This window comes from Mandrillus leucophaeus, unplaced genomic scaffold (genome assembly GCF_000951045.1).
Source record: "Mandrillus leucophaeus isolate KB7577 unplaced genomic scaffold, Mleu.le_1.0 Scaffold646, whole genome shotgun sequence".
NCBI classification, from domain to species: domain Eukaryota; kingdom Metazoa; phylum Chordata; class Mammalia; order Primates; family Cercopithecidae; genus Mandrillus; species Mandrillus leucophaeus.
In genome coordinates, this window is record NW_012106986.1 from 706,331 (window position 1) to 733,413 (window position 27,083).

A 27,083-nucleotide genomic window follows, 5' to 3' on the forward strand; every position below is an offset into this window, starting at 1 on the left:
CCTTAGAAACATATCAAAGTATATTAACGTAAGTGTTTTCACGTACTAATGCGGGGCAGAGGGTTGGGGGAGTAACAGTAGCAGCTCCAATCTATAGCATAAATTCTATTTGAACTGACTAAGGTGAAGATTTTTAATAGCGGACTAGAATTATGACCATAATCCTAAAAATACCAGTGTAAAGTCTCCACTTTTTTCTTCATCCTTCCAGGCTCAGCTCCCTCATGTCAAAGTCCACGCCTACTTTGCTCCCGTCACCCCACCGACAGCAGTGGCAGGAAGCGGGCAGCGACTGTGCAGGTGCTGTGTCATTCTCTGACAGCAGCTGCCTGGGCCCAAGGGGTGATGAGGCATCCCTTCCTCTAGAAGACCTGAGTCTTCCTGACCTACTCCACCATCACCCAATCTGTTGATTCTCCATTGGGAAAGGCATTTACAGGTAAAAGACTTCTGTATGGATTGCAGTAACTCTGGTGAGAGTTTTCACCTTTATTCTGCTGTGAAACAATCGAATCAAAGCCTTGTGTCAGTTCACACAGGACAAGTGGTTTCAATGCAGCTAGGACCATGCCAGAAACCTGGATCTCTTAAGAGATTGGTACCTACCTAGGTACAAAAGTTCTACCCTTGGCATTATCAGCACTCCTCAAAAAGACCATCAGTGTTAGCACAAACTGAGCAGAAAAACTAGGCTGTTGATTTTCTACCTGATATTTAAGCCAGTGGCCTACTTTAATTCACAACAATTCCATTTTGATTAGCAGGACTTTTCCACTTTGAAGATAAAATAGCAACTTTGTCAAAGTGACTGTACTGCAAATTCATAATGCCTGATAGTTTTATATGTAGAGACTTATGTGGAAGGCATGTTAATAGGTTTCCATGAGACACCAAAGAAAAGAGGACTCTATACTGGGTGGAGCAGGGTCTTCACCTTTTTGTTTCTGTCAACTTGTCATACACACCTCCAGGGACCAAAAACAAAAGCAGGTCAGAGAGTCTGTGCCTGCCTGATTGGGAAGTAGAAGCTCTGGTGTATGCTACAGCACATAATGCATTTTTATTAAAGGAAAAAAGCTAATTATGTCCATGCCTCTCATAAAACTGGGGGGAACCTTAAAGAAAAAGAACTAAGGCTTAAGTTATCTGTAGTATAATCAATTAAAAGTAATGAATGGATGCATGTAAAATGGATGTGATTTTTTTTTTTTCAAGCTTATTTTGCAATCTTAGAAATCAGGTTACACCATAGCTACTCAAAAGTTTTACAGACTTAAAACTCAGATCAGTAAGTGTTGGTACCTTTTAGACTCATAAAATTGAATAAACCATTGCAATGCTTTAAAAAAAATTAAGTCAGAGGGTTTTATTGCTATGATTTTATGGCAGACACATCCAAGCAAAACCATTTTCCAAATGCAGACCTTCATGATGTTATCTGAAATCTGGTAAAATGACCCTACTGTCTGCTGTGGTTGATTCTTGCTCCATGCTGTCCACATTTGTGATCTTTATTAAGAAACTATCACCACCTTCCTTGTAAACGTAGGTGTTCATGGTGGCTGGCCCTTCCTAACCACCACTCCCCCAAACTGAAGGGCCAGAAGCTCATGAGAAACGTAAGTAAAACGGCAAAAACAAGATGTTTTCCCGTGACTAGCAATACCTTTATTGGGCAGTTTTAGAAGTGTTTTTAAGGATATATTACCTCGGCTGCATTCTAGGAAGGGAAAGCAGATAGATATATCTGCCCATAAATGGACTTAGCACGATTATCAGAGTAAACATTTTTTTGCCTTATGCTATATTCCAGCATTCCTTGGTCTAAAAATTGTGTGGATACCATAGCAGTTCCTTAAATATACATTTATACCTACTGTTGTGGAGGAGACGGGGGAGGAAGACTGATGCAGGAAGCAACTTCAATAAATGAGCACATAACAAGACTCACTTCAGTGATTATGAATTAGAGAGTTTCTATTTAAAAAATTAACTTAAGGCCAGGCGTGGTGGCTCACGCCTATAATCCTAGCACTTTGGGAGGCCGAGACGGGTGGCTCCCCTGAGGTCAGGAGTTTGAGACCAGCCTGGCCAACATGGTAAAACCCTGTCTCTACTGAAAATACAAAAATTAGTCAGGTGTGGTGGCAGGCACCTGTAATCTCAGCTACTTGGGAGGCTGAGGCAGGAGAAATGCTGGAAACTGGGAGGCGGAGGTGGCAGTGAGCCGAGATCATGCCATTGCACTCCAGCCCAGGCGACAACAGTGACTCCATCTCAAAACAAAACAAAACAAACAAAAGATTAAATGACCAGAGCCTTCTGTACATGATTTCTTTTGAGCCACGATACAACCTATCAATCACAGCTACTGGACTCAATGCTCAATGACCCATGGCCTCATTTACAAAACAGGAGAACCTCTTGTAAGACAATCAATCAATCAGGTTTGCTTCCTTTTCAAGTCTGGAACAGTTACTGGAATAACATATCCTCAGTTGCATCAGCTTTGAGAAAATAAACTGAAAAAGAAAAAACTATGGGCCTAACCTCTTATTAATTACATTTAGACTGGCTCAGAACACACACAGGGAAACTCCTTGATTCTATGACATGAAGTGACAGAAGCAGGAACTGGGATTTTAAATGAGACACACATTTGCAAAACAATCAGAAAACATTTATTATACTGAAATGTGTACATCCTACTATTAAAAAAACAAAGTAACAAATTTGCTGGTGCCAAGATTTATTTAGCCTGTTTCACTGGGACAAACTCATGTTCAATGCCACGCAGTAAAATTTAAGTCTCATAAGCGTCTAAGTATTTTTACCCCGCTTCTAAAACCTGATGAGGAATTCAAAATAAGCACACAGCATTAAATGACATTTATTGTTCCATAAATCTTGAGACCCAAAAAGGAATGCTAAATAGACAAGCAAAACTTTTAAAACAAGAGATAAACTCACTTCTTTCCCCAGTGACTGGTACAGGAAACATGTGGTCACACAAAAGCAAAGGCAAAAAGTCAGAAAGGAAAGCTCTCTGCCTATAGGACCTATAGGAGTTACAGATACTTTCAAATCGATGATGAAAACAGACCGTGCTTCTTTGTAGCAAATAATTCACCCCCTTTATGAATAAAACATGTCAAAGCTTTTACCCACTGAAGCAGTTTGTCTTCCGGGAGAGATTACAAACTCAAAATTACTCATTTCCTATTTTTTGCCTGAACACAGATGAGGACCAAATAGTACATTCAAATAAGGACACCTGGGTATATGGACAGAGATCCTACAATTAAAATGGAATAGAAGTTAAAACAAAAAATTCAGTCCCCTACACCATAGGCCTCAAACATGCTTGCTGATGGATTCTGGGAAGGTTTTGGACAAAGGACGGAGATAGATATGGGAGGAAAGTGAGGAAACAGTGGATTCCCTTTGAAAAGTATGCTAGCAGACAAGCATTTGGTTTTATGAAAGAGGCACTCTTTTTATAGAGAAAGAAGCTATTATGTGGTGTATAAAAAGCCCCTAAATCATCACCAGAATGTCTATCCATGATTGTACTAAAGCTCAATATTTGAGGAAAGGCTTAAGGGATTTGTATGGTACATTTTAGTGTTTGATAACATCTAGTGTTTCCACGAAAAAATTCATCTTGTTCATAATGAAGATCCCTTAACACCTATTCAGAAGCTATCAACAATACTTTCTCCCCCTACTTGGGTCACCTATTTCCAATGTCTGGGGTAGGGCTTTAAAAAATGTTTAACAGGATGGTGGGGCTGGGGGGTGGTCAGAGATGGAGGGAGAGAGGGAAGAAAACGAGAGAAAAACCACGAGTTTAGCAAGGAATCTCCAAAAATGAAAACCAGAAACTAAAATGCTAAAAATGGAAGCAGAAGCAAAAAAGTTTTTCAATAAATCTGTGACAAAGCCAAAACACAAAAGTCTTTGTACCTATTAGGATTTACACTGATCCTCTCACCAAGGTACTCCTGATAATGCAGTTTGCTTCAAGCCCATCTTCCTGGCTTGGATCTTCTCCAATCTGGCATGATCATATCAAACGTACACCCTTAGACATGATTTCTTCCAAGAAGGTGCCGAGCCTTTTACCTGACCACCAACGGCCACATCAGCACAACACATCTTTCCGCATACAGATTCACTGCTGGCCCCAAAACAGCACTGTCCCCCATCTCCTCTCCAGGTCAGCATAAGGTTCAGGCAATAAAAGCCAAACTGGCACAGAAAGGTAAATGCCCACAGTAAGTTTCTACATTCATTTCCAAACCGCATACAGTGTAAAAAGACAGCAAAGGCTGCTTCTAGGAACTGTATTTACTGGCCTCTGCCAGAGCAGCAGGCAGCTATGCCTGCACTGTGGCCTCCAGAGCTGGATGCATGCTGTGCCGATGTGCTCACTCTCATGAGGGTGCTTGGCTATGGCAGTGACAGTGAGAAGATTCACCTCTCATACAGCTCGTTAGAAAGGTCATCTTGTGTTTTCAATATGAAACATTTCATATGGTAAAATCCAATCCCAAGACTTCTTGGATTCAGTCTTCACACACTTTTAAGCGTGACTATTTGGTACTGAATATAGTTCAGTCTATATAAGACATCACTTCAAAATTATGTGGATGCCATCACTATTTTCAGCTGCAGAAAAGGAAAGAAATATTTCTTCAGTCAGGCTTAGGAAATTAAGCCTATTAAATGGAAAACTCCCTGCCAACTACAACCTCCCTTCCCAATTCAGAGGTTACCTTTAAATGATTCTAGAGAAACAAGCAAATTAACTTGCTCTAGCTCCTCTTCCCCCAAAACACTTCATGTACACATTCCCTTTTTAGACATTCTGCGAAGCCTGGTCCACTATCAATGCCCCCATTCCAACACTGTCTGCCAGTTCTGGGGGTAGGGGGACATCTAGCAAGACACACAATAATAATAGTGTTGTCCATAAGGGAAGCAAGAACTAGAAGCAGAACAGGTGAAATATACTGTGTCAGGGCAGAGGACCCGAGGGAGCAAATGCGTACATCTATCTTTTCCAGAAAAATTTCTGAGCCACTGAGAGGGAGATTTCAAACATTTTAAAAATGTATCATTCCTTTTGTTGCCTATAGAAGCAATATAGGCATTCATAAAAAAAATGATTTTTCTCATGAGGATAAAGTTTGAACAACAACAACAAAAAAAAACAGTAAATTGAGATCAGAGGGGAGATTCTATGATTTCTAACACCAGAAAACGTCTACTGGTTCCACAAAACAAAACTATACAATTATACTATATGTTTTCTTTTTTAGACAATGTCAGTTATGCAAGGTAAAAACCATACTGCTGTGAGAACAAAAGACTGAGGAGAAGGGTACTAGGCTAAAGATGTTTCTGAAAGTAAAAGTTAGAGTGAACCAGTTCAGAGTTAAAACTCAGCCTCGCAGGTAACCTGAAGGCATATGCAACATGTGAGGCACAAAGTAAAATCAGTATTTCAGTAGTTTGGGGATACTTGACACACATGACATCTCCCTCTTCTAGGGGCAGCTTTTGTGCTAAGACCGGATTTGGATCTTAGCTCACCTGACTTTTAAAACAGTCTATGAATGTATGATCTCTTCTCAAATTTTACATTTAGGAATCCCTCCTCTTTAATGTGGGAGCCACCTAAGCCTGGTCCTGGCTCTCTTTTCACATTCTCTCCCTAAATGACCTTAACAACTTCTACAGCTTTGAGTCACTGTTGATATGCTGAAGGCCTCCAAATTTACATCTCAAGGCCAGGCCTCTTCTCTGAGCCCCAGAGTGGTAACAGTCAACTGCCTACTTGACATTTCTACATATCCAAAATCAAACTCTTGGTTGATTTACCCCAACCATACTTACCTCTTCAATGAAATCACCATCTGCCCAGTTACTTTCCACAGAAAACCAGGTGTCAGAACTATTCCTCCCTCAAATGTGCAGCCCACTGGGGCCCTGTCTATAAATCTGTAAGATACCACCACAGTGGCACCTTTCACTTGCCTCATTTTGCCACCTTCTCATCTGTCTCCACAGAGTTGTGAAAGTGAAAGAAAAATCTAGTCACATTACTCCTCCTTTGTTTAAACAACTTCAGTGACAACTCAATACATTTCAAGTAAATCCGAACTACCATCATCACCCGGTCCCGCATGCCGGACCCGGCCTCCTGCTTTGATTCACCCTGATCAGCTCATCCTCACACACAGCATGGCAGCTACATCCACTGCCAAGCTTTCAAAGAAGCCAGGTGTTTGCACACAGCCCCACATTGCCTGGGGATGCTAATCCTATGGCCAGTTCCTGCTCCTTCTCATTCTTCAAGTCTCAGGATTAATGACACCTCCTCAGAGAAGCCTTACCTTACAGCTTCACATTCCCCTCAACCCAGATCTCCCTTATCCGTAAGTACCCCACACTTTCCTGTTCCTTCATGGCACTTAACGTACTGGTAATTTTGTGTATCTCTTGGCCAATTTTGGTTTGCTTTCCCCAATAGGAGTTTCATGGATTCTGTTTTATTCAAGATCCACTGAGTGACAGAAGCACAGTATCTGACACAAAGTGCTCAGTAAGACGTTGGCTGAATGAATTGAGATTTTTTTTTCCAGTCATCTAGAAAGATTGACTCCTCTTCCTTATTTGTTAATTTCTATTACAACCACTAGAAATATTCTCAATTCATTTATCAAACTTTCTTCTTAAAATGAGTAAAGCCACCATTTTAAAGAATAAACACACGAGAGGCACTAATTAGAGGCACACACCATCTCTCATGATTCTGGCATTTTAAGACACACACACATGCAAAGTACCTTTTACTGTGGAGAATAAAAAACAACTCTCATCTTGAAAATTCTGAACCATCTAGAAGGATAAAGTAAATGTGTAAGTACAATTAAGATCCAACTGTCATTTCTTAACTAAAAATGATTTTAAAACAGTAAATATTCTTCTCATACAAATACAGGACTCAATGGCCAAAACGATAATTCATGAAGGCAGTGTGAGGCAGCAAAGATGCACACGTGCTGCACTGCCTGTGTTCACTGTGCCTGTCCATAATGGTCCCTGAGAGACCTGGTCGGTCACCCGTGTGACCCACAGGAGCACATCCCCTGCCAGCTCAAGTGGATGATGACTCTTAAAAATTGCATAAAGTGCTCTTCCATTATTACTTGCTTGCCACCAATCACTAAGGGGAAAATTATATATCTTACATGTTTTTTAAAATTAGTCATCAAATAATAGACAAAAGGAAAACACATCCAGTGACTCACCTCATAAAATGGACCAAAGCCTTCCACTATCCTAGAGTCCCCCAGTAACTGGCTGCATCCTAAAGGGCTGGGGGGAAGCTAAGCCAGTTTTCCTTGGCTTGTATTCCATGTTATCACTAGGATGCCTGTAACTCATGGTTATAAGTTCTTCCAAAGTGATTCCCAACTCTTGGGAAATGATTCTCATAAGTATTTTCAAACGAGGTCACAGAATTTTTCTACAGTTCTACAATTACATGTATAAAAGTAAATACCAGTGTGAAAAGGAAAAACAAATGATTTGATTTACCTGATCACTAACAAGAATGTGAATACCAGTGGGACCCTGTCTGTAAACCTGATTAATTTGGTGGAGAGGAATATTAAACACCAGCGCAAGTTTTCGAGCAACTTCTGAAGCAATCATTTCTTCCAAGTAGATTGCATGATAAACTGAAATTTAAAAAAAAAACAAAAAGAAGAGCATTTTAACAGTGATCTTTGATCTGTTTTCTACCTGATCTGTAGGATCTGTACAAAGGTCACACCTTTCAAAGTACCAAAAAAGTAAAAAACATTTTAAATGGGAATAAACTCTTTCTTTTCCATCTTACTACCTTGAAATCTCAAACTACCAATCTAAAACATAAGAATACATTATTTATATCCAGAAATATAATTTAATAAACATTAACAGAAATCCCTGGACAACAAGATTTGAGGTTTGAATTTTTCTTTATATTTTTATTCAATGAATATAGTTTCATGTATTCAAAATTTAAAAACAGGAATTGGCTGCAAATGAACATGGGGGATCTTCTTGAAATAATGGAACTCAAACTGGATTTTGACAATGGCTGCCAAACTCTAAATTTGCTAAAATACCATTATATACTTAAAATGGGAGGACTTTATGGTATGTAAATTCTGCCTGAAGAAAGCTGTTTTTAAAAATAATATATACTTCATGTATTCCTAGCAATATACAAAAAGAACCCTAAAAGAGTCACGTTCTTTTCGTTCCTTTTTTTGAGACAGCGTCCTTCTCTGTTGCCCAGGCTGGAGGCAGTGGCACAATCACAGCTCACTATAGTCTCTGCCTCCCAGGCTCAAGCAATCCTCCCCACCTCAGCCTCCTAAGTAGCTGGGACTATGGTGGGGGCACATGCCACCATGCCTGGCTGATTTTATTAGTAGTAGTACTAGTAGTAGTAGTAGTAGTAGTAGTAGAGACAGGGTTTCACCATGTTGCTGAAGCAGTCTTAAACTCCTGGGCTCATGCAGTCTAACCAGCTAGGCCTCCCAAAGTGCTGGGATTATAGGCATGAGCCATCACGCCCAGTTAAGCATCACAGTTTTTGATCCAGTAATCCTACTATTAGGAATTTATCCTAAGGAATAAAAGCTATCTGTTTATGCTCCTCTCCCACAAAAAATTTTAAATAATATAAAAGACGCTACATGAAAAGCTAAGAATAAAAACAATAAAATGTGATGCTTCCTTACAGAAAGCCCCAGCCACATTCCATCCAGTGTTCTGCATTTTTGCTACACAGAACTTAGCAGCAGATATCTGCAGAGTGTACATCTGTAGTGAGTCTCACTCTTGTAGGTCCTGCTCAGTTACTGATTAAAGCCAGACATGGCTCAGGAATATCATTACGGAGAACTTTGCTTCCCCAAACAAGGGGTTTGTAAGTATAGAAACACAGAATTTTCCATTACATAAAACTTAGAAGTTGGAACTAAAATTATATAAGACTATAGAAATGATCTAAAGAAGGTGTCACCAAACCACAGTCCATATGGGCCAATTCCTGCCCTCCACTTTTTTTTTTTTAAATAAAGTTTTACTGAAACAGCCTTATCTACAATTTACATATTGTCTATGGCTATTTTAGCACTACAACCAGAGTTGAATGTGAGAGACCCTATATATGGTCTAAAGAGATGGAAATACTTACTACCTGACCTTTTTTTTACAGAAGAAGTCTGCTGATTATGGGAAAATATCCAGTATTTCCCCACATCCCTCCACAAACACTCATGTCTGAGGACACACCTTCCAAAATATTATAATCTTGGCCATATGTAAGTGATGTATAAGCTCTTGATGATACATGGAGAGCCCCTTTAAATTTTTATCCTTTAAGAATCTGTATAATCTCAAAATTCAGAGCTTCTGAAGTCAAAATGATACCAAATACAAAAAAGTTCAGAGTAGTGATGCTATCCTTCCAATTTTTCAGTAAAATTCAAATCACAAAATATTTTTCAGAGTTCTATCTATTATTAGGGCAAATAACTGCATCTCTGAATGCCATTAACACATCTTTTTTTGAAAAGTTCTGAGCGTGTTGCCTTTGTTCTACTTCAGAGTATGGAAAGAAGGAAACATTAACATATATCAATACTACAAATCAGAAAATATATGCCTTTTAAAATGCTTAAGGGCTGTATTTAAAGGCGAGAAGAGGGAGAGGCCAAGATTTTTATCTCTGTCCTAACCTAGCACTATACCATACAATTAACGCTCAGGATGAGAAGCCCTCCCGAGATAACATACTGTCTGGTATTATTTACAATGACATAAAGATACGGCATCAGACTCGCCACACACAAGGTGCACAGTGCTGGCCGAACACCTGTCATGACAAGTCCACACGCTTAGGACTATGACATGCATGCACTGTTGCACATATGTTATGCTCTAAGAGTTTTGCCCATCCCTAGTCAGAAAAATGGGGAAAAAAAAAAAAAGGGAAAGAAAAACCTTCCTGCTTTTTTTGTTAAGCTGCCAGTGTTATATTCATCATTTCAGTAAATCTGACAAAAAAAATAAAAGCCAGAAAGATCTCAATGCATTCAAGCTAGGTTTTCCACTTGTTACATATTTCCAGCATGAAGGGCCACATGAAAAAGAGACCCTTAGTGTGGCTGTAATAACTGAGAAAGAATGCCAGTTTCCTCTTCTCCCAAGGACTTGGCCCTAGAGCTGCCACCTCTCATTGCTGGCAAGGCTCCTTCATGAGCAACTTGGCATTCCTAACACAGCAAGAGTTCTCCAAAGCCTGCTCAATCAAGTCCTTCCCATTTCTGTCTTGACAGTTTCAGAAGTGACAGAATCGAGATACCCTCAATACCTACCATAGGGTGCCCCACTGCCATTCTCGCTTGCACTGCTTGCAGCTTGCTGCTGCCCTTGCAGCACCGTGCTGCTTGGCTGCTCCCGGCAGACATAGATGGTTAAACGGGGCCTAACTGACCTGCAATCAGAAGATGCCACTGATGAGCCTGGGAGAGAAAGCTGCCTTACACATGTACAAATGTGACAACTACAGGAATCTAAGTTCTATTTCCTTATGAGAACTTTATAATGTTATTTCGTTATACAAAATAATTTACTAATAAAAATATAAAAACCACACACCTCACACCAACTATCACAGGTGGTCTAATATGATGATCCAGACTCTAAACCATTGAGATGGTCTGTCAGATGCTGGTAAATTTAAGTTTCAAGATTAAGTCAGCAAATTAAAAATCAGTAAGATTCAATTTTAATGGAATTCTCACACCACAAGTATAGAAAGAGCAATGATAGTAAATGGTTCTTACAAGCCAGCACAATTTACAGTTTCTGTCATTTTAATTCACAATTAGTTTACATTTTTAATAACTGTTTAGTAATAGTCATGACCTTGAAAACCATAGATTCTGTATAGCTCACCTAAATTAGAAGTTTTGTTTTCTTGGCAACAAACCCAGTCGTCTTCAAGAAATCAGTACTGCCCATGTGCATTTCTACCAGTCTTACAGTCTACCTCTGCCCTCATCAGTGCCTGCATCATATCTGGGCCTGCCCTGAAGGTGTACACAAAACAGTCTTCTTGTGAGCACAATGCTGCCAATGCTCGATGGCGCACACAGGCACACATGCCAACCTAGCGTGGAAACACATTCTGCCCAAATTCCCCACGCGAAGAAAGGTACATTCTTATTTCAAGCAAAACAGTTCACAGTATTTTACCTTGACTTCAGTGAATTATAGAGCCGAATTCCATCGGCTGCACCACAAATTTGAACTAAATCCTCCTTTGTCAGTTTTAATAAGTCGGCACCTAGAAAAGAGCAAAAATATTTTTCTCAAATGGAAAAAGAACAGAACTGCTTTACAGGCATCTGTCTTCATGCAGTCCAATGTCCTTCAAAATGATGATAGATATCCTGAATATACACATATACATGAACAATACAAAAAGACAGACACCTGTCCTTCAGAGCCAAGGAAAATGCTGGCTTTTCCATGTCCTGTATCAAGAAGGAGCTTAGAAGTCCAGAGGCCGATGAATCAAATCAATGAGTGTCGGGCCTAAAGAACTCTTCCCAATACAAGATTTCACTCATCTACCTTATTTAGTGACTGGGTTGTGGCTACGTGAAGAAACATGATTCTGACCCACCCCATAGAAACAAACCCTGAGATCACCCAGGCCGATCAATCTTTAATTTCACAAAAAAGGAAATGGAAGTCCAGAGTTTGTGGGACTTGCCTAAAGTCTGTAAGAGTTGGTAGCCGAACTGGGACTGGGCCTCTTTATACTGAAACGTGCAGTGTAAAGTCAAACATTCTATAACATAAACAACTGTCACAGCAGCCTTTTAACAGAAGAATGGCAGAGAATCACACATTATACCCTAAGATTTCCCCCAAGCACATCCTACTTACAACATCATTTACAAGTGTAAATGTCTCTCTATACAGGTTTCCTATAGCACCACCTAGAGAAGCAGTGTTTGACACTTTTAAAAATTCTATCTAAACACTTCCTTCGCTTACTATAGAAGAAAAAAAACTTACACATAAGTATATGGAAGCCATACCTGAGTACATAGACACCATGGACTACTACTCAGTATTTCAAGCATAAATGATACGGCATCTAGGATTTGCTCTGAAATACAACAGAGGGCAGGACAGGAAATAATGGAGAGCAAAACTGACCAAATGCTGGTAGTTTTTGAAGCTAGGAGATGGCTGCATGGGAGTTAATCATATTCTCTCTACTTTTTAATGTCTGAATTTATCCATAATCTTTTGTTTTATTCTCTAATAGCTAGGATACAGTTTATTGGGGGAATTAAGATGAACTTTGGGATGAAGGCTTGATTTCCATATGATAAATAGCCACTTACATATGTAAGAAGATAATGAAGTCATCTTTCTATTTTTTAAAAGCTCAAATGCGAGAGCCTACTAAATTTCTAGTCTGTAAAACAAGATCAGAGAAGCATATCTCCCGTGAGACAAGAGCATTATTAGAGTCATTTTAGAGAGTCAGGTAGGCAGAGAGGCTCTCTTTCATCTCTCCACTGGGGCTTACTACATGCACCTCACAGTTGTGAGCAGAGAGTACTGTGTATGTGTGTGCACACCCTTAACCCATACGGAGAACTGGACAGGTAACTGCATGTACAACCCATCCTGAAATGTGAATGCCCACAAGGATCACAGCAAGAAGACTCACTGCCCTCCTCACCATGCTACTGTCAGTGCTCTGACTCCAGAGATGTGCCAAGAGCGTACCATGGCTAGCTCCTCACCCACTTTCTTGGAAGAAGCCCCCAGGAAAAGGAAAAGGCAGAAGGCCGCGCCATGTGATCACTGCTTACAGCGAAAAGGGCTTAAAACTCACCAGATAGAAACATGGATCTGCCTGATATAACAGGAGTAACGTGGGGCCTCCCTCAGTTCCAAACGTCGGCGCTTTTTCTATGTGCTACGCTTTTCATCTGCCTTCCATACAACAGTGCAAGACAAACCCCAGCATCCCCACCCTGAAATTTTACAATTTTTAGTTTTTCACACATAAAAGGCTTTACTTAATCATATAAAAATGTAGTCCCCAGCTAGCAAATGACTTCCACCTGGAACTTTAATTTTAAAGAGACAAAGAACTACACAGCGAATACCTACTCATTGCACAAACATTACAATACGTGGCATAGTAAGAAACCATGTTCTTTGCAAAATCAAGCTTTTCTTCAGGCTGTGTGCACACACAAGTTCTGTCCTCTTAAAGGGATTCACAAAGTTGTGTTTTAATGGCCCTACTGCACTGCAGGTGAAGGAAAGCTACCTACCACTTTACTGTGATCCAGCACTTCTCAGCATGTTTGGCCAGGACATGTTACTAGGTGGTCACGTTGGAAAAGACTCCCAGAGCCAAATATATTTGGGAAATGCTACCTCTGCCCCACCTGGCAGTATCTATTACTGTCCCTCTAAACAGGTTTCCTGTAGCACTAACTGGAGAAGCAGTGCTTGATAGCTTTTAAAATTCCTTCTTAACATTCGCTTAGCTTACTGTGCAAGAAAAAAAAACTTACACATAAGTATATAAAAACGATAACTGAGTACATTCAGACTATGAAACACTACTTAGCAATAAAAAGGATTAAACTACTGATACACACAACAACTTAGGTGGCCATTATGCTACTGAAAAAAAGCCAATCTCAAAAGGTTATGTACTATATGATTGCATTTATATAACATTCTCAAAATGACAAAATTATAGAGACAGAATATAAAGTGGTTGCCAAGGATTAGGGATGGTAGGGGAAGGGTGTCGGTGTGATTCTAAAGGGGTAGCAGGAGGGAGATCCTTGCAGTGATGGCATAATTCTGTATCTTAACTGTGGTGGTGGTTACAAAAATCTATACCATAACATACATTGTGCCAATGGCAATTTCCTGGTTTTGCTACTGTACTATAATTATGTGAGAAACGGAGTGAAGAGTACACCAAAACATCACTGTACTAGCTCTGTAACTTACTGTAAAACAAAAATCATTTCAAAATAAAGTGAAAAAAATCATGTAAATCTATATACACGTACACACAAATGAGGGCACATAAGTCTGGTAAAACTGTTGACTGAACCAATGTCAATTGCCTGGCTTTAATAGCATATAATAAAAATACAAGATATTCCTATTGGGGGATAGATATAAAGAACTTTTCTGTGCATTTTTCTTTGCAACTTCAAAATTTTAAAAATATAAAGTTAATAAAAGCACAGAAACAAAAACAAAACATTCTCATGCACAGATACACACACACATACACATACCTGAAAAATTAGAGAACAGTCTTGTGTAGGAAGAGAATCTGTTTTTGAGTAGCCATTGTTGCGTCTCCTGGATCGTAGCTGAAGGCTGAATTTGCTATTAACAATGAAAATGAACATAAATAAAAGGAACCATTCAAACTGAGAACACTTAAACAATTGACACAGAAAGCCTCGGAGTTTGAAGTAAAAAACACCCAAAAAGAGCATGAGTCTGACTCCAACAATCCGAATAATGACGCAGGCCCTTGTCAGAAACTTAAACATGATACACAATGGGATGCTATTCCGCCATAAAAAAAAAGAGAAAAATCATGCAGCTGCTAATGAAATCATCTTTTGCAGCAACATGGACAACATGAACACTTCATTGTCTTAAGTGAAATAAGCCAGGCACAGAAAGACTTATATTCTCACTTATAAGTCAGCTAAAAAATTTGAACACATGAAGGTAGAGGTAAGAGAGTGGAAAAATAGGTAACAGAAACTGGGAAGAATGGGTGAGGGATAAGAGACAGGATGAGAAGAACTGGATTAAAGGGTACAAACAAACATACAATAAAATAGAAGGAGTAAATTCAATATTTGATAGCAGAGTACGATGACTATACCTAAAAAAAATGTACTGAGGTGATGGACACCCTAAATATCCTGACTTGATTACCACACATTATATACATGTAACAAAACTTCTCACCTACTCCATAAATTTGCACAAAAAAACAAAACTTTAAAATGTAGGACCCTGAAAGCATCAGATAGTTTTTAGTAGAAAGATACTTACTTCACCAGAGGCCTGTGAAGCTCCATCTCCCTGATGATTTGGGGAAGAAGAATTGCTGGGGAGAAAGGAGAAAGCAGGAAATTATGATTTTTGTAATGCATATATGTTTTAATCAAGGCATTAAAAGCTGTTTATGCAAATTTCAAGTAAGGCAACAGTGGGAGAGAGCTATGAAAGTTTGCAACAAAAATGCAAGCACAACAGCTTAGGGTGTGGATATGATGACGAAATAAGACACAGAAGATTGTGTCTTAATTTGTGCCTTCTTCATCTGTTCTAGTAAGAAATTCAAGTTTTGTGAAACAAAAAGGCTTCCCCAATTATCTTCGGGGATGCCAAGGAAAATGAAGGATACACATTAATTTTTTTTGAGACAGAGTCTCGCTTTGTCGCCCAGGCTAGAGTGCAGTGGCGGGATCTCAGCTCACTGCAAGCTCTGCCTCTCAGGTTCACGCCATTCTCCTGCCTCAGCGTCCCGAGTAGCTGGGACTACAGGCGTCCGCCACCATGCCCAGCTAATTTTTTTGTATTTTTAGTAGAGACAGGGTTTCGCTGTGTTAACCAGGATGGTCTTGATCTCCTGACCTTGTGATCCACCCGCGTTGGCCTCCCAAAGTGCTGGGATTACAGGCGTGAGCCACCACGCCCGGCCTACACATTAATTTTTAAAAGTTAGGGGAAAAAAATACGAAACATCAAATTAGATAAACAGTTGAAAATAATTGCAAAAAAAAAAAAAAATTGAGCTACAAGAAATAGTATAATGATCCTAAGCAAAAATATAAAATTATACTCCTTTAAGTAATACATATATCCAAGATTGATGAGGGTGAATTTCAAGAGAACAAAAGAAATTAACCTGTACCACTATCCTTGTGCTTCTAAGTAAAATGAAATGAAAACTCCACAGGGAATAGGGCTACCTTCTGGCTCTTGAGCACCAACTCCTTTCTTAGCCCCCGTGCCTCAATTGCTTAGGTTTATTATCTTGATTACTTATATCCTTTCTACCCATAAGAACTTAAGCTCCTTCATATGGGGGTCTGTCTGTTTGGTCACTAATGTATCGGAACACTTAGTACAGTGCTGGGAACACAGTGAGTTCTCCAGCCTACTAGTGAGTACATAAACTTACAGCTCACGTTTAAAGCCATAATCATTTTCTAAGATTATTCAGACTGGACTGACGAGGAAACTATTCTAAGCCCTCAGAAATAGTAACCTACTGGTCCTCTGGTCACTCCTCTAAGTTGCTGAGTCCAAGGGTATTTTTCTACTCTTAAAGCATAATAGCCTACATGACACCAAACTGCCTTCTCAGTTTATCCATCTCCTCAGAGGGAGAGCACATTTTTGCTTGCTTTCTCATCAGACCTTGTCAGCATGACCTGAGAACCTTTTCCTTTGTGGTCTTAGCTTTCATAATTTTCCTCCCCAACAAGAAACTTCCTAAAAAATAGGGAACTTCTGATGTGAATTATTCTGCATCAGTTCTGCAGCAAAGCCCTGGAATGGAAAGCCTCCATGGGGTACCACTGCACCTTCAAGATGCCCAAATGCAGTCTCCTGCTCCCACCCCGAGCTCACTCTAAACTCTTGCCAGTCAAGGCTGGATAACAGAATAAAGAGTCCACCATTTCCATTTCTAAAACCACAGCAAATCTGTAGAAACAGAAAGGTCTTCCCTTAAAGATTCAATTAAAAAAATAGTGTATCTATTGGGAGAGAAAAGAAATACTGCAGAAAATAACCCATTTGATATAAGCATTATAGACAAGAGAATGAACATAGTAACAAACTGACTTTGTCATTCTCTCTTTACCTATAGACGCTATTAATGTTGTCTTTAATCTCACAAAGAATGTATCTTGGCTGTATCTTGAAAATGGCCCCTTGTCTACAATTACCATAGTTGTGACTATGTAAGGCACAAGGGGCTTGGAGTAAAAAAGGCTGGTAGGCGAAGAAAAGACAATGATTGTCCTCTGCCACTGAGATACAGGCTATTTCCCCTTACTATTTCCTTCAGGTACAATATAAACAAAAGGCTGCTGTACATGGAGAGATGGGGAAATGAAGGCACATGATTACGCAAACCAGATACCTGTCTGGGACACTGCAAGTGCTCTGCTGTGGGGAGGTGAAAGTGGGCGCTGGGGAAGGGCTGTTATTCACATAGGCTGTGGGGGCATCGGGCCACGGAGAACACTAAGGACAGAAACAGAAATAAATTAATGATATGCTTTTAAAATATGTGGAAGAAATATTTTTGTAATTCACTCACTAGCCAAATGCAAGATTATAAAATGCGAGACAGCTGACATTTATCAAGCAACCTCACAGACACATGTCAAATTTACTTCTGTGTGGCAAACAAAAGTTTTACCTGCTGTGTGCGTCTAGACACTGATTAAAGACCTAAAGTGATGACAGCAGCAAAAATTTATAAAGGCATTTAAAATATATGCTTAAGTATAATTTGCTTTCAAGAGCTTTCTCCTCCCTCTTTACCAGTATCCTCTTTATCAGTTTCCCAACAGGCACCTATCAAGATTTAAGAATGGTGAAGACAAGAAAGAATTTATAAGCAACATCTGACATCACATGGTGACCTGAAACATGGCTCTGACCTAACTAGTGCTCCTTTTGCCCTCTTCCCCAATGAGCAGCCTCACCAGTACCCATTTGCTTCTTTGATACCTCTAAAGAGTAATAATCCTCAAGACAGACCAGACAGGCCAAGCATCAAAATACATCAACTGTGTACAGTACTGCCTCTATCTCTCTCTCTCTCTCTCTTATATTTTCTGGAAGTGTTATGGTAAACTTTAGTATTTTTCAGCTCCAGGCAAAATTCTGACCAGAAACAGAACAAAGACACGGAGATACATGAACTATTACAATTAGGACAGTTGAAAAAGTCAAAGTCAAAAGCATGCTAAGCATGCCAGGGTAATCTCAAATAGAAGTCTTCAAACTTGACATACAGACATCACATGATGTGATTTCACTGTACAGGTATTCTTTCTAAAAACCAATGGATCTGAGGACTCAGTTTCAAGGGTCCCCTTTCATAATCATCCTTCTCTCATTTTACACAAGAAAGGCATCACATCTAACCATAGCCTTGGGGTTTAAGACTTTCCCAGGCTGGACATGGTGACTCATACCCTTAATACCAGCACTTTGGGAGGCCAAGGCAGCAGCCCAGGATAGCTCAGGATATCTTGAGTTCAAGACCAGCTTGGGCAACATAGTGAGACCCTGTTTCTACCAAAAAATAAAAACAATAAAATAAACATGAGGCTGGGCGCAGTGGCTCACGCCTATAATCCCAACACTCTGGGAGACTGAAGCAGGTGGATCACAAGGTCAGGAGATTGAGACCATTCTGGCTAACATGGTGAAACCCCATCTCTACTGAAAATACAAAAACTTAGTTGGGCATAGTGGCGCACGCCTGTAATCCCAGCTACTCGGGAGGCTGAGGCAGAAGAATCGCTTGAACCCGGGAGGTGGAGGTTGCAGTGAGCCGAGAACATGCCATTGCACTCCCGCCTGGGTGACAGAGTGAGATTCCATCTCAAAAATAATAATAAATAAATAAATAAATAAATTAATTAATTAAATAAAATGAAGAAAGACTCTCTCAAAGCCAAGCTAAAGACACTAGGATTTAAAAAAAAAAAAAATAGCCAGGTGTGGTGGTGCACACCTGTAGTCACAGCTACTTGGGAGTCTGAGACAGGAGAATCACTTGAATCCGGGAAGGGGAGGCTGCAGTGAGCCATGACTGCACCACTGCACTCCCGCTTGGGTAACACAGTGAGACCCCCCATCTTGAAAAAAAGAAAAGTACATAACTCTAATGACTAAGTTTTTCTGTAAATAAGGTGATTTTCAACTATTTGCTATCAAAATAATTCAGGAGGACCTATTGTCAACTGACATATATTGAAATAATCTAGTAGATCACACAAAAATGTCCCTGGGATTTTTGACAGATGATTCAAAAGGACTTCCAGGACCTAAATGGCATTGCTGAAAGAAAAAACAAAATTTCTCATATCTATAAAATTCTAGAAGTTAATTCTACTCTGTCTCATCATTCAAGATGCACTTCCAATAATATTTCTATTTTTACATTTAATAAATTTTCATCAAAATCTGTAGGATTTGTTGTTTTGATAAATTGGTACTAATAAGTTTTAAATATCTTGACCGAGTTAAGATGCTATGGTCATAGCAAATTTTAAAAATTAAATTTCAATTTATGTAAATTTGTTGAAAGGTAATTTTTTGGGGGTGATCATTTAAAAATTTCAGTTTGGTCATCTGAAGCCTCAGGAGGAAAAAATAAAAATAAATAAGAAAAAAATTTTTAAAGATTTTCAGGCATAAAACTATGTCATATTAAGATAAAATTTAAAGGGAGTGAATTAGAAACATGAGACCAAGAAGGAAGAACAGAGTAAAATTTTGGATTTAATGAATTTTTTGAATGAACAATAGCAGTGGTCAAACTGCTATGGCATTTAGATTCCATAGGATGCACCTCAAGAGTAATGTTACAATTTTATCTTAAATTGTAAATACAAATCGCCACCATGCCAGAACATTGCTTCCTTTGCAGCTATTTAAATTTATGATGAAAAATTTTATGATGAAAACTTTCAGATGTCAATCTGGAAAGGTGCAAGTGTATCCTTTCTCAAAATTCTTTTGAGGCCAGGCATGATGGCTCATGCCTATAATCCCAGCACTTTCGGAGGCCAAGGTGGGAGTATCATTCTGAGGTCAGGAGTTGGAGATCAGCCTGAGGAACACAGCAAGAACCTGTCTCAACAAAAATAAAATTTAAAAAGTACTCAGGCATGGTAGTGTGTGCTTGTAGGCCTAGCTACTCAGGAGGCTGAGATGGAAGCATCACTTGAGCTAAGGAGTTTGAGGCTGCAGTGAACTTTGATCACATTACTGCACTCCAGGCCCAGGTGACTAGGCAAGACACTGTCTCTAAAAAAATTTTAAAATTATTTTGAGTAGGTAAGTGTCAAGACCACTGGTATAATGGAGCTAAGAAACTGTGAAGCACACTGAGGGCAGAAATTAAGTCTCACCAATGGTTACAGGGGCTTAAAACGCTTGTCTGACATCCATCAAAAGCAATGGATACATGGAAAATAATCTCAACTACCCAATTATTTATCCCCTTAAAAATAAGAGAAATGACTGCAGACTTATTAGTTCTATTACCAGTCAACTTTCAAAAAAGAAATCTAATTTAGCTGGAGAGCTTTGAATAAACTTATTGCATGGCATACCAACTTTGCTATAAAATACATTTTACACAACAATGCCCATTCTTTTAAAAGTACGGCCTTTTAAGCCAGGTGAGATGGCACACACACACCTGTGGTCCAACTACTCAGAGGTCTGAGGCAGGAAGACTGCTTGAGGAGTTGGAGGCCAGCCTTGGCAACACAGCAAAAGCCCATCTCAAAAAAAAAAACCAAAACAAAAAACTAGACCCTTGTTTTTCTTTCCATCTTATAAAGTATCACCTCCTCAGTTTACACTGTTTGATAAACCCAAGACCCTGTGAGCTGACTAGCAAATCTAATCATGGGCATCACACACTGTCGCCTCACCTCTACTATCTGAAAGGTTTTCCTGCTGCAACATCCCCTCCACACATAAAATATAACACAGCATAACATGCACATATAAATAATGTAAACCATTTAATATTAAAAGTATCAAGTCTCTCTAAACTTTTGGTAATTATTGCCAGCCATTTGAAGAAATGAAGTCATCAAAAAGCTTCAAGTTAGCATGGCAGAGTAATGTAGAAACACCAAGTTTACCAAAACTCCATAAAATTTTGCTTTTAGGTATTTAGATTCTTCTAACATTCGAAAAGCAAGCAATGGTGCAGTGCCTATGCTCCTGAAGATAGTCTGTAATTCATAATGGTGCCAGCAATACCTGGCCTGCGCTCATAGTTATGGTTTCAGTACACCATGAACACAGTCCCTCCCCAGGTAAAGAATGATCACCCATTTTAGGCTGTAGAAATTGGCAGTCATCATTTGAGCCAATCATATACAGCTCAGAGATGAAGACCAACAGACACACTAAGAGTTTTATTGTACAGCATCTCCTGGTAACCAGTAGTGACTATTCAGTGTGGGACCATTTCATTCGGCATCTTTTCGACTCTAACAGTAAATCTGGATATCCCTTTTTACTGAAAGCCAACTGTAACAAGACAAAAACTCTATGAAACGTTGGCCTTCCTTTGTAGAAATTTGAAGAAACATGAAATTCTGCAAACTTTCTTTTTTAAGGGATCAATCTATACCCTGCTTTTTTAAAAACAGGTTTTCAAAATGAGCTCTAACCACCCCTAGAAGCATCTGAACAAAATCAAATACAGCCAGGGCAGCAAGCAATACACGACGAAGATGTGAAATCCCAGGCCAGTGAACTGCTGACGTTTTGCATACTTTAGACTTGAGTTAAGAATCATTAAGAATTTACCAACAGTTTTCCCATCTTCAGATTACATCTGGGCTATAATGAATTTCTTTTATTTAGGAATTACCAGAACCCACTTCTTTACTAGTTAAATGGTTTATAACAGGAGAGGAAAAGTGAGTTACCAGAATCCCCCCGCACAAAGAAGTTTACTAAGAACCATTGGTGGGTCTTCAGCTGGGAAATCAGAAAAGGATAAAAACAAAATTGCTGTGGTGGGTGTTTTAGGAAAGAATATACAGCTGTTTTAACAATCTTTGATTTGAATTTTTTTTTTTTTTAAAAAAAAGCCCAGTTAAAGAAAATGTAATGTGCGCTTCCAGTGGCACTAGGATGAGTACAATTTCAATTTCATTGCATAGAGAAGCACTAAAACATTTTCATTCAATACTATAATTGGAAATGAGTTTCTTGTGATAGTGCTTGTGACAGTAACATTCAAAGTCTACATTTAACCACAGTAATTGTGATATGTGTAAGAGTGAAAAATCCTCTGGCACTTTAATAGTGCAAAGACTGCAACAGTGAATACAGCAGTCATGAATACATATGATGACAATTATTTTAAATGATTCTTTAATGTTCTGTGTTTACATTTACTGAAGGTATGTAGCTGATCTAAGTTTGCAAAGCAGGATCATCCTTTGTGGACTAATAGATGAAGAGTCATGTCATAAAATAAAGATTTGCTATACTTAACCGGACAAACCACATATTCAACCAGATGACCCTGACTGCATATTGAGGGGGACCCAGGTCTAAGTGTAGCAAGGTACACTACTTTGGCCCGAAGCATTAATTCGCAATGCAAGTGCCAAGAAGAAACATGAATCCCATCAGTTTTTTTCTTCTACCAGTGCTGCCAAACAGGCTTTTAGAAGCATAGACAGACACACATTTTTATGCTACATGCAGAAAAATGTGACAAAGAACTGCACGTGTTAATGTCAAGCTTGCTGCCATCATCTAACTGTCCACAAAATTTTCTTATCAAGTATACATATGAGAAAGCAAGACCCTTTTCAGTTACACAAAAATAATAGCTAATTTACTAAAGAAAGTATTTTCAATTAATTTCAGTGCTCTTGAAGGAGGTGTGTGTGTGGAGGAGAGAGAGGGAGGGAAGGAGGAAGGGAAGGAGTCAGGGAGGGAATACATATCTCTGAGTGTCTTTTTTTCCCTCCAAAACCACCCAATATGGTCAACATTGTTTTTTGCTTTGTTTTAAAGTGTTAGATTTAGGAAATTTTCCTCAGTGAGGAACAAACAGAAGCAGGAAGTCTAAACAAAAGCAAATTAAATCAAGACATGGACATCAAAAACAATTTTGGCTTTACTTTGCGGTGGAAGTTGGTCCTATATCTAACACTGCACAAGGTTTCTTGCACAATGAAAAGAGAAGCAGAAGTCCCTTACACTGCCTCGCTTTGCCAGAGAATCACCGTAGTCTGCTGGCAAAGTCCGCTTGCTGGACTTTTTCTGCTCATGTTCAACTGCATCTTCAATTATAGGCTCAAGCCTCATCTGGACAAACACCAAAGATTGGGGTCAATGTCTTTTCATTATACAAAGAAAGATCTAACACCCTGTTTCATGTCTCTTCAGTCCAATTAAACAAATGTATGACTAACAGGATTCAAAGTTAAAGAAAATGCAAAACCCCAGCAGTGACAAAAATTGGACTTTCTAGGCCCCAACTTAAGTCTCTTGCCAACTTCAAAGTTTTTAAGGTCTGTTTCTAAGACCTCATTGGGATTTCAGCATCTTCATTTAAGATCCCACCCAGGAAACAGTCTAACAAAATCCCCAAATTTAAATATTTTCCCCACAAATTTCACAAACAATAACGTGTCAAACTGCCACCCAATCTTCCCCAACCCTTTTGTAGCAAAACTCATCTTAGAAATAGACTAATATGCAACCTTTGCTTCTCTTCCAAAACCAAATGCTGCACTACATTACCTCTGTGAGGATTGTGGTATCATAGGACGGCTGATACTTTTCTTTTTCATGAGCTGTTCTCTTCTCCATCTTCTCTCGGTCAGTTTTTTGTTTCCTGTCTGCACCTTTAGGCTTAAAAACAAAGTATACTATTTCATCCATCAGGTTGCAGACACACAGCTTTATAGGCAAAACTGAACCTTAATTACGGAAAACCCGGGTTCTCTCTCTTACCTTAAAAACTTTGATTTGGCAGCTAGCTGAGTGTAGATGATCTGTGTATTCCCCGTTTTCGTTCTGCTTAAATGTGTCAACCTGGATCCTAAAGGGCACTCCCTTTTCACCTCCGTGCTTCCGTGGAGTAAATTCTGTGCTGATGCAGTGTACCTATAAAACGATTCAGGCTGAAATGGATTCAAAGGCCTACCACTGGTTATTTTTCTATTTTGTTCCCTCTTGAGTGACCTGACACCACTATAAATTCAAGATCCTTTAAAATGAACTCATCACACATACTAGCCAAATTATCTATGAACCTCTCTAATTGTTTTTAAGATATGGCTTCCCTCTCACAAATCCAGCTGAGCCTCTCCAGACTTTCTGAGCTCTTGCCCATCACAATGCCTTGCCTCTAATGCAGGACTTGGCTCCAATCAGGGGTAGAACACTACAGTAGCTTCCTATGTATACTGCCCACCTCCACCTGGGACTGTCTGCTAATCTCAGACCCAGGGTCCTAAGCCCTGTTCAATCCACAGCAATCTTCACCTCATCATTTAGAGCTTCTGTTGTTTGTCCTCTACTGCCATTAGCCCTGCTCTACCCAGCCAACCATCTTACTGCCGTTCCTACAGACACTAATTTGTGATACTTTGCCTGGGGAAATTTCATAGTCCAGAAAGCCCACTACCCATACTATTCTGTATCCATCTAAACTCTTTGGTCAACTCTTCAAAGACTATTCAGGATCCAGAGGGCAATACTCATCCTTCTACCACTCCTGCCCTGTCTCCTAATACCCACCCTGGAGGACATCCTTAGGGTTTCACACAGAGTTAACAGCAAGACCTTGGTCATTTCTGACTGCTACACATCCCCTCTTCTAATGACTCACTATGAAAACTGATCTCTGCAATATGACAGTACAACCTGAGATGTAAAACCAGGTCTTGTATCAGTCTGATTTACTACATAACTAGTTGCCTTATAGACAAACACCAACAGTATGAGTTTATATCAATATTTGGCTGATATAAACCATGCCCCCAGTGATTTAACTGATGGAAAATAATATTGGTAGAATACCAAAAGGCAAAATACAAGTTATTTTTTACAGTTCATGCAAAGCATAGCTTATGTAGGCTGGTCAGCCAGTAAGTGGTTTTCCTCTTGTATATATTACCTACCTGGTAGTTTAAATTTCACCACATACAAATTTGAACATTCTGGGTATTAGAATTACTATTTTTTTAAAATATAGAATAATGATATTATAGTTACTTTTAAAAAATCATCTCTTAGAGACATGATATTTATGGATGAAATAGTATGTCTGAAACTTGCTTTAAAGTACTCTAACAGGCTGGGCATGGTGGCTCACACCTGTAATCCCAGCACTTTAGGAGGACAAGGCAGGCGGATCACTTGAGGTCAGAAGCTCAAGACCAGTCTGGCCAACATGGTGAAACCCCCATCTCTACTAAAAATACAAAAATCAGTCAGGCATTGTGGTGCACACCTGTAATCCCAGCTACTCGGTAGGCTGAGAGATAAGAATCGCTTGAATCTGGGAGGCAGAGATTGCAGTGAGCCAAGATCAAGCCACTGTATTCCAGCCTGGATGACAGAATGAGACTCCATCTCAAAAAACAAACAAACAAACAAAAAACCGTGCTCCAACAATAAAAGGGGGAAGAAACTACAAAAAACTGCTAAAGCCAGGTGACAGTTACATGGATAATTAATCATCATTATTATCCTATTTGTAGAGGTTTGAATTTTTCAGTATTAGAATGTTTTTAAAATAATGCTTGAAGGAATTTTAAAACCTCAATCTTTTTTCAATTGTATCCTCTTAAATGGCAACTTTTGTTCAAGAGAAACACATCTCATGAAAAACAGACATTTTCATTATTGGGATTACTAGTGGTAAAAATAACATTTGAATAATGCTTTCCATATCATAGAATGTCTTCATATATGTTAGTTTAAAATAGGATGAACTTACTAGATTAAACCTATCTATATAGAAAGACACTACAACATAGTTTACAAATAGGCATTTCAAGGAAATGATACTGTATCAAAAATTCAATCCTGCCATGACCTAAACAACTAGGTTAGTATGCTTCTAATAATGTAAAAATCCAAACCTGAATGAAAGCAGAGGTGCGTTTTGCTGGGTCCCACAGAAATTCAACCGCATTTAACTGGCTTGGATTTGTCCTTGTGTCAATTATTCCCACAGACATTGGAATATCTATGTTTTAAAAAGAAGTTACATAAAAACTCATCCACTTTAAATAACTTAAAAATTTACAACCTATTATATTCTAATGAAATAATTGTAACTGCTTTGAACTCTGTCCTTCAATGGTCTCCATGATCAACTTCCTCAACATGGAAACCTACCCTAAACAAGTATCATAGTTTCCCCTACCATGGTTTGTATTTCATTTTTTTAAGAATATGATAAGGCTGAGCGCGGTGGCTCACGCCTGTAATCCCAGCACTTTGGGAGGCCAAGGCAGGCGGATCACCTGAGCTCAGGAGTTTGATATCAGCTTGGCCAACATGGTGAAACCCCATCTCTACTAAAAATACAAAAATTAGCCGGATGCAGTGGCAGATGCCTGTAGTCCCAGCTACTCAAAAGGCTGAGGCACAAGAATCACTTGAACCCAGGAGGTGGAGGTTGCAGTGAGTCAAGATCATGCCACTGCACTCCAGCCTGGGTGACAGAGCAAAACTCCGTCTCAAAAAAAAAGAAAAAAAATAGATGGTACCAGTTTACAATTAAATGGTTTCAAAATCATAGAATTCCAGGTTCACATTAGTTTAGCACCAAAAAGTTACTTGACTCTTTAACTATAAAACAACTCTCTCGGTTCTTTATAATACAAGGATGGGAAAAAAATAAAAAGAAAAAAATGTATACATGCATACATATATATATGTGTGTGTATGTATATATGGAAAACAACTCTAAAGACACAAGATCCTAGCCAGGCATGGTGGCGCATGCCTGCAATCCCAGCTACTCGGGAGGCTAAGGCAGGAAAATCACTTGAAGACGGGAGGTGGAGGCTGCAGTGAGCCAAGATCGTGCCACTGCACTTCATCCTGGGTGAGAGAGCAAGGCTCTGTCTCAAAAAAAAAACAATAACAAA

At 39.2% G+C, this 27,083-nt stretch overlaps 2 protein-coding genes across 3 annotated transcripts in view; one reads left to right on the plus strand and one right to left on the minus strand.

Moving 5' to 3' along the window:
• FBXL2 (F-box and leucine-rich repeat protein 2) overlaps nucleotides 1–1,351 on the plus strand; it is a 90,942-nt gene extending 89,591 nt beyond the window's left edge. Inside the window, exon 12 of the mRNA XM_012001017.1 lies at nucleotides 212–1,351. Within this exon, the coding sequence (XP_011856407.1) occupies nucleotides 212–319 (108 nt within the window). The 3' untranslated portion in view covers nucleotides 320–1,351. The remainder of the gene's footprint in view (nucleotides 1–211) is intronic.
• A 1,307-nt stretch (nucleotides 1,352–2,658) lies between these two features.
• The window catches only part of UBP1 (upstream binding protein 1 (LBP-1a)), a 52,536-nt gene continuing 28,111 nt past the window's right edge, over nucleotides 2,659–27,083 (minus strand). Inside the window, exons 5-16 of one of the 2 annotated variants that reach the window (XM_012001015.1) lie at nucleotides 26,067–26,173; nucleotides 23,929–24,081; nucleotides 23,716–23,826; nucleotides 23,170–23,277; nucleotides 17,321–17,424; nucleotides 15,217–15,271; nucleotides 14,436–14,529; nucleotides 11,329–11,419; nucleotides 10,446–10,564; nucleotides 7,609–7,751; nucleotides 6,855–6,906; nucleotides 2,659–4,671 (exon numbers count right to left, since the gene is read on the minus strand). In XM_012001015.1, coding sequence (XP_011856405.1) covers nucleotides 4,634–4,671; nucleotides 6,855–6,906; nucleotides 7,609–7,751; nucleotides 10,446–10,564; nucleotides 11,329–11,419; nucleotides 14,436–14,529; nucleotides 15,217–15,271; nucleotides 17,321–17,424; nucleotides 23,170–23,277; nucleotides 23,716–23,826; nucleotides 23,929–24,081; nucleotides 26,067–26,173 — 1,175 coding nt within the window. In that variant the 3' untranslated portion in view covers nucleotides 2,659–4,633. The remainder of the gene's footprint in view (nucleotides 4,672–6,854; nucleotides 6,907–7,608; nucleotides 7,752–10,445; nucleotides 10,565–11,328; nucleotides 11,420–14,435; nucleotides 14,530–15,216; nucleotides 15,272–17,320; nucleotides 17,425–23,169; nucleotides 23,278–23,715; nucleotides 23,827–23,928; nucleotides 24,082–26,066; nucleotides 26,174–27,083) is intronic. The other variant, XM_012001016.1, reaches the window with a different exon arrangement.